Raw genomic sequence first — 14190 nt, 5'->3', positions numbered from 1 at the left:
CTTTCGATTTCTTCCGCCGCTGGTGCGCTGTCGGCTGTGCCGCGTGGTTTATGGCTACATATTCTCGCGCTTTGTGCTCTCCAGCAGCAGCAGCACGGATCGAAGGAAGGAGATAGGAGCGCACCCATGTAGCCTAGCTGGAGTTATCCGAAGGGTGCGTTGTATTTTCCTGTGGGTCGCCACTAGAGCAAGAAAGTTTTCTGCGATTTGCGAAAATTGGATTTTTAGAGTTTAGATTTCGATTAGTTTTACATTACGAAATGTGGACTAAAATTGATGACATGTGATGACATAGTTGACGGTGAAAACCACGAAAACGGTTGTGCGTAGGCGAAAAGGGGGCGTATAATTGCGACAGACAGCGTGGACATTTTCGAGTGTTATCAATGCAGTGACAATACTCCTATTATATGTATATTTGGTGCCTGTAGAAACTAGAACGTAAAATTGTATCATTGTCGTCTATTCAAAGAGTATACTAGTTCAACTTTTTTGAAAGCGATTACTTTCGAATGGTTTCAAATACGACCCGACATTACTCTGTGTTTATGAACCAATTGTGATGCTTATCGAGGTATTATGAGAGAGCAGAAAATGTTTCAATTTCGTATCAACTAGAACCGAACCGCTTGACTGCCTGCGGTCAGCAATCAGAGTTTAGTCTTTATCCAAACGTGGCGCATGAAATATCGCCGTTGTCGTGAGTAATTAACCGTGCAATAGTTACCATAGCAAGCGGTGCAATCGAGAAAAAAATGTCACGCAGACGACACATTTGCATTCAATCACGGATTCCTTGGATAGTGTAGAACGATTTGAAGAAGTCGAAGGTGACAGTTCCGGATTCCTCGAGTTATTCTGCGAGTTACATAAGTCAAGTGATATTTTCGGCGGAACGAACTCATATTTAATTACACTAGCAATCGATTACCTCATATTGGAGAAGCATAATTAAAAAATCACATCATCAGTACGAACGACAAATGGGAACATGCCCTAATTGCGAGCCAATGGATGTCCGCCCACTTTCCTGTTGTCTCCTCTGCAAGATAAACTAGCCATCTAGTTGTCTGGATTCTAAACAGCAGCAGACAACTCTCACCGTGTCATCGATAATCCTCATCACCATTTTATCCGCAAGAAAAAACGCCAAGCTGAGACTGAACCTCATAACATACACATTTGAAATGCATCGATCATGAGATTTCCCAAGGTATCGCCGAAAAAGTGTTTTTTCCTTGTTTTATGTTTCGCCGTTCTTGTGCTGTTAGTTTTCAACCTGAGGTGAGTACTATATCCCTGTAGAAAAATGTTACTCCCACTCTCACAACATCCGTCATCCACTTCCCTGATTATATTTGAAACAAAAGCGCGTGCCATTGTTGATTCTTTACGAAGGGACACAGGTGTGGTTTCAGATCCTTGCTAGGATACGTGGGGGTGGAACATGGAAAGTGAAAGGTTGGACGCAAAAGAATTGGGGATGTCATGACGAAAGCAATGAGAATCTAAATATAAATAGAAAATAAAAAGGAATGCTGGTTGTACGTATCATAACAACTAAGTTTAGGTCTGGATTCTGCACATTTGCGCTATTTTTAATATGATCTCTTGGAGGAATTGTGAGAAAGCTTGTATATTTTTTATCTAAGAAATCTCATAACAAGCTATAATAAGATTAATGAGTAACATCGAAATAATCACAAAAAAGTCCAAAAAGTGAACCAAGTTTTTTTCCAACAAGATTGCATTTGTTGCCGTTTGTACGATAATTGATAATCACAACTGACCTAGTTCATCTTGTACAGCATACCAAAACTAACAATGATAGCTGAACCACACCTTACTCAGCTAAAATTTAAATAATCCAGCTTAACAGCGGTTTATTCATTTGTTGTACAGCAACAATGTTTGTTGAAACTTGCTTTACTTTAGTTTAGGTTTTGTTCAATATTGGTGTTTATGTTAAAAAATAAAATAAAAAGAAAGTAAATGTAGCAATAGTAATTACAAGTTAAATCTTGTGATTCATGCTACTCGATTACAGGTTTTAAAAAGCTCAAACCAGTGTTTCCGTTTAATATTCAACCAATGTTGATACAAAATTATCACTGCATTCAATGAGCTTTTGCATCTGGAAACTTTTTTTGAACAACCTCTTTTTAAAACGGCGTTTGAATATTCGATGATTGCTGCTGGTTGAATTATGGTTCATGTTGAGGTTCATGAACCATAATTCAGACTTGTTAGAATCCCAAAATGGCCGACTTTGCACCTACTCCCGATTTTAACAGCACAAATCTTTTCGTTAACAAAGCAAGCTCATCTGACCTTATTTTACGCTTTTTACAAGTGATGGGTGATACGCTGATCGCAAGAAATTTCTTGGCCTATCTCGATGCGTGAAAAACTCAGGCAAGGAATCGCTCAAGAAATAATAAAGCGTCGCTTTATTTCGGATCCTAGTACGGAGCTGAAACGAAACGTCAAATCAAATGGGGCTTGCTGTGTTAAATTTCTTGACCATTCTGGTCACGGAAAAATAATGCGCTGAAAGAAAATTCCTTGAGCGATTCCGGTTGAAGTGCATACCTCCAAACTAAGAACAAACTAAAACGTGCACCGTTGTTTGAAGCTTGCTTCTTGAGATTTATGCGAAGTTCTGATGCACTGTTGAGGCGGGTTCGATTCCCGCTCTGGTCGGGGCATTTTTCTCGATTCCTTGGGCATAGTGTACCATTGCGCTTGCCTCACAATAAACAAATTCATGCAATAACTGTTGAAGTGCTCAGAGAACACTAAGTTGAAGCGAGGCAGGCCAAGTCCCAGTGGGGACGTACACGGAACCGCCAAACTACCCAGAATTGAGTTCTTTTGACGCAATTCCATAGTTCGTCTCAATAAGCCAATATTTGAGTAAATCGATTAAACTCACGCTAGGTCGATTGCCTTTACTCTCAGCTAAAAATATACTCAAGAGTAGGTAAATTCAACCTAAGATCTCGCTCATTCAACTCAATTTTGAGTAAAGCGACATTTACCCAAAATTGGCTTATTAGGGTCAAGGACCCCCTTTGGGTAGATGCATCTCTGTTTGGTTTTGACAACATCGGTGAGCCAGAGAGGGAAACAACCTAATTGTGAGTAACGAGTTTATTCGATATACTTAATTTTGAGTAAAATCGACCCAAATATTAGGTAGTTTGGATTTTCCGTGTAGAGCCATAAAGAATAAGAAAAAAAGAAGAAGAAGAAGAAGAAGAAGAAGAATAAGCGGCGACGATTATTATTATAATATGAGGCGACTTGGGTGCTCTGATTTACTGCCAAATCTTATCACATTAGAAATAAGCGCTTGTGAAGAATTAGCTTAAGTTCAAATTCACAAATACAAAGAAATTAAAAAAAAAAGAAATAAGCGCTCACACATTCTTAAATATTTCACCACTTTCAACAGATAAATTTTGGCTAGTTTGTCTCTTTTCGTCGAGGGTTCGATTCCCACCGGAGCACGTGGATTTTTTTTCCATAATTCAAATCCCAATTTGTTCTTCAAACACGCGTTTCTGTTGGGTGTAGGGGTCGCAGTACCGACTACTTTTGGTGAGTACCGGTATTTCGGTACTGGAGCTTACAGTACCGGTAGTACCGGTAAAATACCGGTACTGGGATTTTTTTTCACTAAAATGAAGAATAACCTATTGCACAGGAAATCTATAATTTCTAGTTGAATTCCGGTTGTCAAGGATGTCATATGAGCTAATCAAAAAATGATAAATTGAAAAAAAAAATTAGATAGGCAAAAAAGATAGAAAGAAATGATCTGTATGAAACTGTTTTTGGAGCTATTCTTAAGCTTCTGCGCAGTTTCACAGGCAGTACCTTGATTAATCCAAAATGAAACAGGAACAATTTTACATGCACAAAAAAAAACAGATATGTAGCTGCAAGATGAAGACAGAAGAAGTTTTAATTGAATTTTCCTTGATGGTGCTACCAACGGATTCTAAAAACTGTAGAAATAACAAGAATCCCTAATCTAACAAGTTTTATTCTAAGCTAGTTCATCCTTTTCCAAAATTCAATGTTAATTGAACCAATCATAACTAAGATATCCTGGATTTGCAGAAAGGTTGCATATATGAGATGTTTGTTTGACAAAGTAGTTGGTTTTAAATATTTTCGTTTGTTTCCATTACATATTGACTATATTTATGACCAGATTTCAGCACTTCGGGAGAGATTTTACGGTACCGAAAGTACCGGTACCAAGCATCAGTCAGTACCGGTATTTCGGTACAAAAAAATGGTCGGTAATACCGGTATTTTCGGTACCGGTACTACCGGTACTACATCCCTAGTTGGGTGCATGAATGTCAGAGCAAACAGTACACCTTGGTCAAAATTGGTCATTGGTGAAATAGTGAAATGTTAGCTTACAACAATTCGAAAGCTTGTTTGTTTAGGATCCTTCATACACTACCCGTCACAGGTACGGTTTCGCTTGAAAAAGTATTGCCATACTCAGTTAAAATCCTCACCTTGAAAAGTTTAGCATCACTTGAATACTAGTAAATTCATGTTGCTTACGGTGTGTTTACGCATCCTTCCTCCCCTGTAGAGTCGAGAATTACTTCGACAAATGAACAACAATTCTAGGTAATTCAAATAATCATCTCTGCAGCAAATACGATGTAGTAGGCCTGGCTGCTTGACGCTTACGTCATATCTTTTATATGAGGCTTACTTATTGACAAGAACAGTCAGGGTGTCTACTCAATTTTGAAAATGAAATTTCCTGATATTTCCAGGATTTTTCCAGGTTTTTGAAAATAATTCCAGGTTTACCAATCAACTAAAACTAAACTAAACATGTTTTCAGATTTCTAGAAATTCGTGGAAACGCAACTTTTTTTTGGAAATTTCTAGTTCCAACTGTAATGACATTTAAGGAGAACACTCCACCAGCATTTAGGACGTAAGCACGAGATGATTTTCTGATGGAATCTATATATATATATATATATATATATATATATATATATATATATATATATATATATACATATATAAGCTTTGCGAGACTTCGCCGAGACTTATAAAAAAAACATTTATTCAAAAACACTAAACCTAGATTCTACAATTCACACTTAAAACTAAAGTCATTTCACTGTGCCCTAGCCTTTTTATCACTTCGTATACCTAGCGTCAGCGTTTGCCATCCGGTCCGTTGGTGCGTCGTCGTTCACGTTGTCTCCGTTTCGATTCTGCTGCGTTGACGATTGCGTATCGATCGGTGTCACTGCCGGTCGATCAGCCAAAATCCAACCTGTTGGTTGTTGCTAAGCGGTGCATGCCTATGATGATGAATGTGTGGCACCGCCTGGGTTGTACGATCGGTGCGGGTTGTTTATGTTGATGGACGAGGAGCGCCGCCTGGGTGTAAGGGGCGGTGCGGTAGCCTATGTTGGTGGAAGTGGGCGCCGTCCGGGTGTAACGTCTCCCCCCTTAGATTCAAGCGTCCTCGGTTGAAGTTTTCGGCATGCCGATCCTTGGAATTGAGATGAATTTCTGGTTCGCCTTCTCGGGTTTGCTTTCGGTTGGCCAGATGTCCTCGTGGATGTCCTTTGTTTGTATCACTGTGCGAAGCTCCGGTAAAGTTCCCAAAGCTTTATTTTCCATTCTCGATGTTGCTTTCTTGTAGAAGAAAAATAATGTAAAGAAACAAAGAATGGTTAATGCGAGGAGTGATCCTCCTCCGATGGTTAGCCGTCGCTTGAAGTTGTCCAGAGAAAGTTGAACTTCGTTAAGATCCTCGAGATTTTGAAACTGTAATCTATCATCTTCGGTGTCAATCTCTGATAAGTTTCCGTTTTGGAGAGGTTTGCTGTATATTGGGATGAGGTACTCTTTCTGGTGAGTTACGTCAGGTTTTCCGTTGAATGTTAAGTTACGAATTTTGATGGTACAATTCGTGGTTTCAATTATTATAGCCTCTCTTACCATTCTGGAGTTTCCGCAGGAGTCCTTTATTTCTACGGTTTCGGTAGGGTCGATTAAAATGACTCCTTGAGTGATTTCCTTGACTGTTGTTGTTTGCTTTGTCTTCATCATTTTGCATGTGGGTGTTTGTTGTGTCAGTATGTTGTAAATGCAATCGTCCTCGATCAAGTTGCTGTTGTCGCAGATGTTGCATCTAGATTGTTGATAGTAGACTGTATTCCCGTGTTTCGCGACCAAATTGATATACGTGTCGATACGCGTATTGTTAACTCTCAGGGTGTGGAGTTCTAGGAGATCGAACGCTCTTGGGTCCAGGATTGGGGTTTTCACTAGTAGTGTTGCTTGGGTTTTGCTGATGCCAACGCTCGCTGAGGTATACTGAAATAGTTCATCCAAATAATAAAGATTCAAGTTTTGCCTCCTAAGTTTATCAAATAAAAACTGCTTTTCTTCTAAAGAGAGAATGTTTTTGTTTATAAGGCCCAATCTTGCAAATTCGATCTGTTCTTCGATATCTTCTAGTATGTGAATTATTTTATCAACGTTCCAAATGAGGTTGATGAATTCTAAATCCGCTTTCAAATCTTCTACCGTGTTATACTGTTTAGAAATCCTTGAGCTGATCATATTTAATGAATTCGAAATGTTATTAAGTTTGTTGGCGAAAAGTTCGTTGATACGGATTTGTTTCAGTTGGTTGGTTACAAGCTTATTTCCCTGCGTTTTTAGTATTCCTAAGCTACGGTGCAAGATCTCAAGGTCATTATTATCTGGGTTACCCGCGATGAATTTTATTGCTGTGCCTAATGCGTCTACTAGACCTCTTTTTGTTCGATGTGGTATAAGGCTATAAAGTTTATCTTTAGCAATTTTGATTTTATCCCAAAGTGTTTGTTCTAGGTGTTCTATCGTCCTAAATGATGTGATAATATTCTCTATGTTTTGTAGATGGGCTTCCAAGGATGTGAGATTAATCGTATGCAGTGTCCGTTCGTATCCGATTTGGACTTTTACTGTTTGTAATTTAAATGCTACCAATCCATTGCTGTTTGGTATTTCTTTGTAGTTGGTGGCGATTACTGTTTTGATGATGATTAATCTGTAAGAAAGATGATTTGATTTATATGGCATTATTATTATTATTATTATTATTAATGTTTAGCGTTTTGTTTTATTTTTTTACGCGGTTTTTGTGGATTTTTATATCATTGACATCTTTGAATGTCAGTTCGTTGTTTTGTTTAACTGATGTTAATTTATATGGGTTCTTATCTTTAGTTAAACGTTGTGAAATTTTTATGTACTTAGTGTCGCCGGTTTTGAATTCTATGGGTTTTTCGTTATCTTCGTTTTGTTTCTCGTATTTACTTTTTCTTTTGTTTAGTTCGACTTTTACTGCGGATTGAAGATTTTTCGATTTTTCCGCGATTTCCTCTACGTTTGTACATCCCGAATTATTGAATACTACATTTCGCGGTTGGTTTTTAATAGCGGAGTGAAAACTGTTGTTGTAAATGTCTACCGCGACGTTAACTTGATCCGAGATTGGTAAATCATTAAATTTTGCATTATTTGTCCGAAAAATTTCGATAAGTGTGGAATGGAATCGTTCCACGATACCGTTTGAATTTGAACTACTCGCGAAATGTATTTCGATTCCTAAGTCGTTGAGAAAACCGATGAAGTCTATCGATCTGAAAGCAGGTTCTTGGTCACTCACAATAGTTTGCGGTCTTCCGAATTGTCTAATGTGTTCGGTTATCGCTTTTTTGATGTCGACTATCGTTCTACTTTCCAAAAAGATTGCGTTTGCAAACTTCGAGAACGAGTCAACTATGGTAAGCCACTTTGAACCTTTTAAGAAGAAAATATCAATATGAACTCGATCGAACGGTTTGTTTCCAAAAGTGCTTTTTCTTATCAAATTTGGTGGCTTCCTGTTATATTTGGCTTTTTTGCAAATATCGCAGGAGTCAATGAAAATTTTGATTTTTCGTTCGAGTTGGGGAAAATAATGTTTTTGTATTATTTGATTTTTGTTTTCTTTGATCCCCCTGTGTCCGTAGTTATGCGTGTTTCTAACAATTTCGTCCTGTTCCTCGTCTACGCGTACATCATCTAGAAGGATTTCTGAAATGAAAACTTTATAGGATCGATTAGAAGAGAAGTGTTTCTTGTATACTTCTTGTACCAGTTGGATAAGCGATATGGGGACTCTAAGGCAATTTACGCCTCTTGGGTTTAGAGTACGTTTGAGATATTCGACGATTTCTTCCTCGGTGTAAAGATTTTTAGTTATTGTATGCCGGTGATATTTTGGAAATATTTGTTCGTATGCTGTTAGATCAATGTTCCCGATCTTGAAAATAATCTGAGTTCTAAAAGTATTTATCGGCTTTTCGGTACAAGGGATAAAATAGTCGTCGCTTGTATCTGCTGAGTGTACTGTCATACCATCGCTTTCGTCGTCTGATGCATCATCTTCATGTTCGGAGGGTTCAACGTCAAGTGATGATTGAGAATTTGCGTTAGCATCTAGTTCTCTTACTCGAGATAAAGCGTCGGCAACTACGTTTTGCTTTCCGGGTTTATAAATTAATTCGTAATCAAATTCTTCAAGTTTCAGTTTACCCCTGATGATACGGTGATTAGCGTTGGTAAAGGAAAAAGTCAATGGTTGATGATCTGTAAACATCTTGAATTTTCTTCCGTAGAGGTACGGTCTGAAATGATTCACCGCCCAAACAATCGCAAGAAATTCTTTCTCTGTCGCTGAGTACCTTTCCTCTGTTTTACTCAATGTCCGCGAAGCGTAAGCAATTGGCCTATCTTTGCCTACAGGGCCTTGGGATAACACTGCGCCGATAGCAAAATCGCTTGCGTCGGTTGTCAAGATGAACTCTTTGGTGAAATCAGGGTATATCAACACTGGATCGAGAGTCAAAAGTTGCTTGCATTTTTGAAAGCATGCTTCGGTTTCAGGTGTAATTTCGAAATCACAATCTTGTCTTAAAAGTTTTGTCAATGGTTTCACTATTTTGGCGAAATCTTTTATAAAGCGCCTATAGTAACCCAAAAGTCCTAAAAATTGACGAATTTCTTTTTCCGAACGAGGTGTTGGCCATTGTTGAATGATTTTAATTTTGTCATTGTTTGGTCGAACCCCTTCTTCCGAAACCGTATGTCCTAAGAACTGAGTTTCCTTTCTAAAAAACTCACATTTGTCAAGTTGTATTTTCAACCTAGCATCTCGAAGTCTTTTGAGAACCTGAGCTAAGTTGTACGCGTGTTCCTGAAGTGAGCTGGAATAAATTATAATATCGTCCATGTAGACGAAGCAACACACCCCAATCAAATCTCTTAGAATGCAATCCATGACTCTTTGAAAAGTAGCCGGTGCATTTTTTAGACCGAATGGCATACGCGTGAATTCATATTTGCCACCGTTTACTGAAAACGCCGTTTTTTCCATATCGTTTTCCTCCAATTGAATCTGGTGGAACCCAGAGACTAAATCAATGGTTGAAAAATATTTGGCTTTTCCCAATTTGTCTAAAATATCCGTGATTTCCGGGATAGGATATTTGTCGTTAATTGTTTTCTCATTTAGCTTTCGGTAATCGATAACTAAACGAAATTTTTTCTTTCCTGATGCGTCCGATTTCTTCGGAACTACCCACACAGGTGAAGTGTAGGGCGAAATCGACTCCTTTACAATTCCATCTGCTAGCATTTTCCGAATTTGTTCTTGTACTTCTCTTTCATACACATAAGGGTATTTGTATGACTTGCAATGAATCGGAATGTTGTCAACAGTTCGAATGTTATGTTTGATTTTATGTGTGAACGTAAGTTTGTCCGTTTCCACATATAAAACTTCCTTGTGTTCTTTGATCACTTTCTTGAGGGCACTTTTTTCTTCCTCGTTCATGTGTTCATCTCGAAATGCATAATTTGTGAGGTCGACGTGGTTCGGTAATTCGGCCAAGTCGAACGGGTCATCTTCCATATTTTGTTTTCGCTGACTAAGCGCATCAACTCTGTTGTATGAATCGTTTCCAATTTCAATCTCGTTGGAATTAATTTCTATCGGTGCATTCGCGTGGTTATGCACTGCTATGAAAGCTGTGTTGTTTGAACTTCTATATAGGCCTGGTAACATTGTAAAACGATCATATGGTTTTTCTTCACTTATGCAAAAATCGCCGTTTAGCTGTGTTCTGATTTTCACCATTTGAAATCCTTGCTCTGTTAGATTGATTTTATGGTTCTCCGGAAATTTTTTTAGCATATGAAATGTTTTCTTGCCAATTTTCAATGAATTTTTGCTGATATCAATTTTGGCGTTCAAGTCTCTTAGGGACTCGTAACCAATTAGCCCATCAAAAAACTTGTGGAATTTGAAAATGTAGAACTTTAACTTTTTATTGATTTGGAATGGGTCGAAAGAAGCTGATTTAGATATTGTATGGGTGCCACTGATGTTTGTAACCTTAATCCCTGTTTCCGTTTTGCAATTTTGGATATTAACATGTTCCGGAGAGATATAGTTTTTATTCGCTCCAGTGTCGATTAAAAACTTCATTTCCCCTTTCGTTGTATTTATCGAAACGTACGGAATAAAATTATTATCTTTTACCTTTTTATTGCCTCTGCCGCGCCCACCAGAAAATTTAGTTCATCATCGACGAGAACGTCGTCGTCGTCCGAATCTAGTATTGCATCATTCAGCTGCCCGCGGGTGTCATGTTCCCGTTCGTTCGCCTTAGTGCAACGGCATTCTGTTTCAGGGTCGTCGTTGTGGTTATTTACCTCCGTTCTAGACTTAGCGGTACGCATTGAGACGTCGTCGTCCGCGTTTGGTTTTGAATTTCTGAATTTGCCTGAGCCGCTAGGTTTGTTGGTATATGGAGGATTGAACTTGGTTTTCTCCATCTGGTTGTTTTTAATTTCTGGATATTTGCCAGCTGAAGGGCCTTTATCCATTCTTTGCCTAAAAGCGGCGTTGGAATGCTGTATTGAAATGTCTTGCGCTTCTTCTAGTGTTTTAGGCCTGTAACTTCTCACGTACATGGAGAGTTGTTCCCCGTTCAAGCCGTCTATATAACGCGTTAAAGTCATGAGACTGATCAATTTGTTAACAGCCTCAATGGATGATTTGTAATCCGTCATCTGAGCGGCGGATGTTTTAATCGCGGTATCGATTGATTTTAGTTTATGATAATATTCGTGTAGTGTTAATTTGCCTTGGCGGATGTAAAATAGACTTTGTATGTGTGAAGTTATATCTCTTTTGTCGCCAAATGAGTTCAGTAATATTTCTTTAATGTCCTCCCACTCTTTTGGGTTGCCGGAAGCTATCAAAACTTCTCTGGCGTCCCCTGTAATTTTTGATTTTATGACGCGGATAATTTGTTTCCACTTAGGGAAATCATCCTCGTATTCTAATAGGTCTTCCAGAGTCTGGTCGACATCCTCAACCCATGCGAGGGTTTCTTTCCTGTTTCCAGAAAAGTTCGGAATAATTTTGATTTGGTCAGGAATGCTGAAAGTTTCCGACCGTCTACTATTTAGAGAATTGATCGTGTCGATCAGTGAGTTTTGATTTTCGGTTAATTTCTTAACCTGGTATATTAGTTGCTCCTTGGTGATTTCACCTGAGACTTCACCGCTTGACTTGACGTCCGGGTTCATTTTTTAATTTAACTTTTTTTTGTAATTAATTTCAGACGTTAAAATATTGCTTTTCCTAAGAGGTTTTAAAAGATATCCTCTCTTTTTAAAACTTTAGGTGTGGCGAATATTGACGACTTTAGTATTTAGACAAATGTAAAAACTTTGTCTGTTTGTGTGTGTGTGTTTTTTTTTTATTATTTTACCCTATTCCGAGGGTCACTTTTGTTCACTTTTTGTTCACTTTTATTCACTTGAGTGGAGAAAAAAGTTTTCTACTTACAGTAGGATATTCTGCATCCTCCTGGAGTTTAAGGTATCCTGTAGAATCCTGGGGGTTGGTTCGTCAAGTGGGTCCTTCTTCGTTCCTGATGCTCGCAACTCGGTGGTTTTCTTTCTCCGATGGTTTCCCGGGGCACCAGCTGTTCACTATGAACTTAACTCGGTTGGGTTTGATGCACTACGAATCACTTTTCGCGACACTACTTCCACTTTTTTTTCCAGACTGCGCCAGCTTTGCGAGACTTCGCCGAGACTTATAAAAAAAACATTTATTCAAAAACACTAAACCTAGATTCTACAATTCACACTTAAAACTAAAGTCATTTCACTGTGCCCTAGCCTTTTTATCACTTCGTATACCTAGCGTCAGCGTTTGCCATCCGGTCCGTTGGTGCGTCGTCGTTCACGTTGTCTCCGTTTCGATTCTGCTGCGTTGACGATTGCGTATCGATCGGTGTCACTGCCGGTCGATCAGCCAAAATCCAACCTGTTGGTTGTTGCTAAGCGGTGCATGCCTATGATGATGAATGTGTGGCACCGCCTGGGTTGTACGATCGGTGCGGGTTGTTTATGTTGATGGACGAGGAGCGCCGCCTGGGTGTAAGGGGCGGTGCGGTAGCCTATGTTGGTGGAAGTGGGCGCCGTCCGGGTGTAACGTATATATATATATATATATATATATATATATATATATATATATATATATATATATATATATATATATATATATATATATATATATATATATATATATATAAATGAGTTTGAAGTCCCTTTGAGGCAACAAAACTCAAGAACGGTCGAACCGATCGGGATGACTCTTGCACAGTTCGATTCGTATTCATGGTGGCTGTGTTTATATCAGGGCTGGTAGCGATCAGGTGGCAAAATAATAGTGACTTTAGTGACCAAAATTGACCAAAAAGTGACCAAATAGTGACTGAATAGTGACCTCAAAATTATGAGAAAATTGAGTTTCTATGTTGAACTTTCGATCAATTAACGAATTCCCAAGAAAATCAATGCCTAACTTTAAACTTCCAGAGTTTGTGCTCATGAATACTTTATTGTATAATCTTTTTTTTTTGTTTTGGAAAGTGTTCAATTAAGGTAGCCTCAACTATATTGTTTGCTATTTTCGAATGTTTTGATAACTGATTGTTGGTGACAATAAAAATATTAACTTATCGTACTTCATCACGCAAGAAAATATGGTTTTAATTTGTTTGCACGTTTGCAGACATTGGGAGCTCTTGAGGTTCAATACTGTTTCTTGTTTTGATGATGTATCCTACTGATTAATATAATATGCAAGGATGTTTTTAATCATATGGCAATCATTTGACTCATTTGTCTATATCTCAGTTCAGAAGCCTAATATTGAAATGAGGTGTTCGGCAAACTTGTAGATAAGTGTTTTCCTTCAATTATTACCAAGGACGCCATATCCTTACTCTTATATTTACGGCGTAAAAGTGTTAGTATGAGTAGGTGGTGTAGGAAAAACACTTATCTACAAGTTTGCCGAACACCTCATTTCAATATTAGGCTTCTGAACTGAGCTATGGATAAATGAGTCAAATGATTGCCAGGTGATCGAAAACATCCTTGGATGAATAGTAGCCGAGCGACCGAAACTTTGAAACCCCTGTTATTTTCAAGGAATTTTATTTTACATTGAAATATCATGTAATTGGCACAGTTTAAAGCGCACATCTGGATGAATCTGTTGTTAATTTTATTTTACTGTGGACGAATTCTAACGCACACGTTCTTACAATAAATATTGTGTCATTGCCTACCAGTACGAAAATTTCATTTTCTTCGAAGAATAAATACAAAAAAATATAGATTCCCGAGACAAATTTTATGAAAATAATTACAGAAGTTGAGCAAATTTTGCGAAAGAAACTTTAGCAGATTTCCAGTTGAATCTTACCATCGCATATTGGATGACATTTTGATAAAATTAGATTTCAAGAAAAGCTCCAGAGATGAATGAAAGATTCTTGAAAAAAAATATTTGAAGAATTATGAATATTTTCATCAGAAGTAAATAAAATTCATTATAAACTTTTCCGGATTTCAGTAAAAAAAATGATGATCAAATGATGTCACTACTACCTCCAATAGTTTCATCAGAAATACATCTCGCATTTGTAGCATAAATAGTTCTGTAATCTACTGGAAAAAAAAACAGAAAAAATATTTTTTCTTTACCTACTATTAAAG

At 37.9% G+C, this 14190-nt stretch overlaps 1 protein-coding gene across 1 annotated transcript in view; it reads left to right on the top strand.

Annotated features, from left to right (window-relative positions):
* The window catches only part of LOC109414185 (glycoprotein 3-alpha-L-fucosyltransferase A), a 29505-nt gene continuing 15315 nt past the window's right edge, over window positions 1–14190 (top strand). The window contains exon 1 of the mRNA XM_019687967.3: window positions 1–1284. Coding sequence (XP_019543512.1) covers window positions 1199–1284 — 86 coding nt within the window. The 5' untranslated portion in view covers window positions 1–1198. The remainder of the gene's footprint in view (window positions 1285–14190) is intronic.

This window comes from Aedes albopictus, chromosome 3 (genome assembly GCF_035046485.1).
Source record: "Aedes albopictus strain Foshan chromosome 3, AalbF5, whole genome shotgun sequence".
Taxonomy (NCBI): Eukaryota; Metazoa; Arthropoda; class Insecta; order Diptera; family Culicidae; genus Aedes; species Aedes albopictus.
The sequence above is the reverse complement of the archived record's forward strand: the minus strand, read 5'-3'. Positions and strand labels throughout refer to the sequence as shown.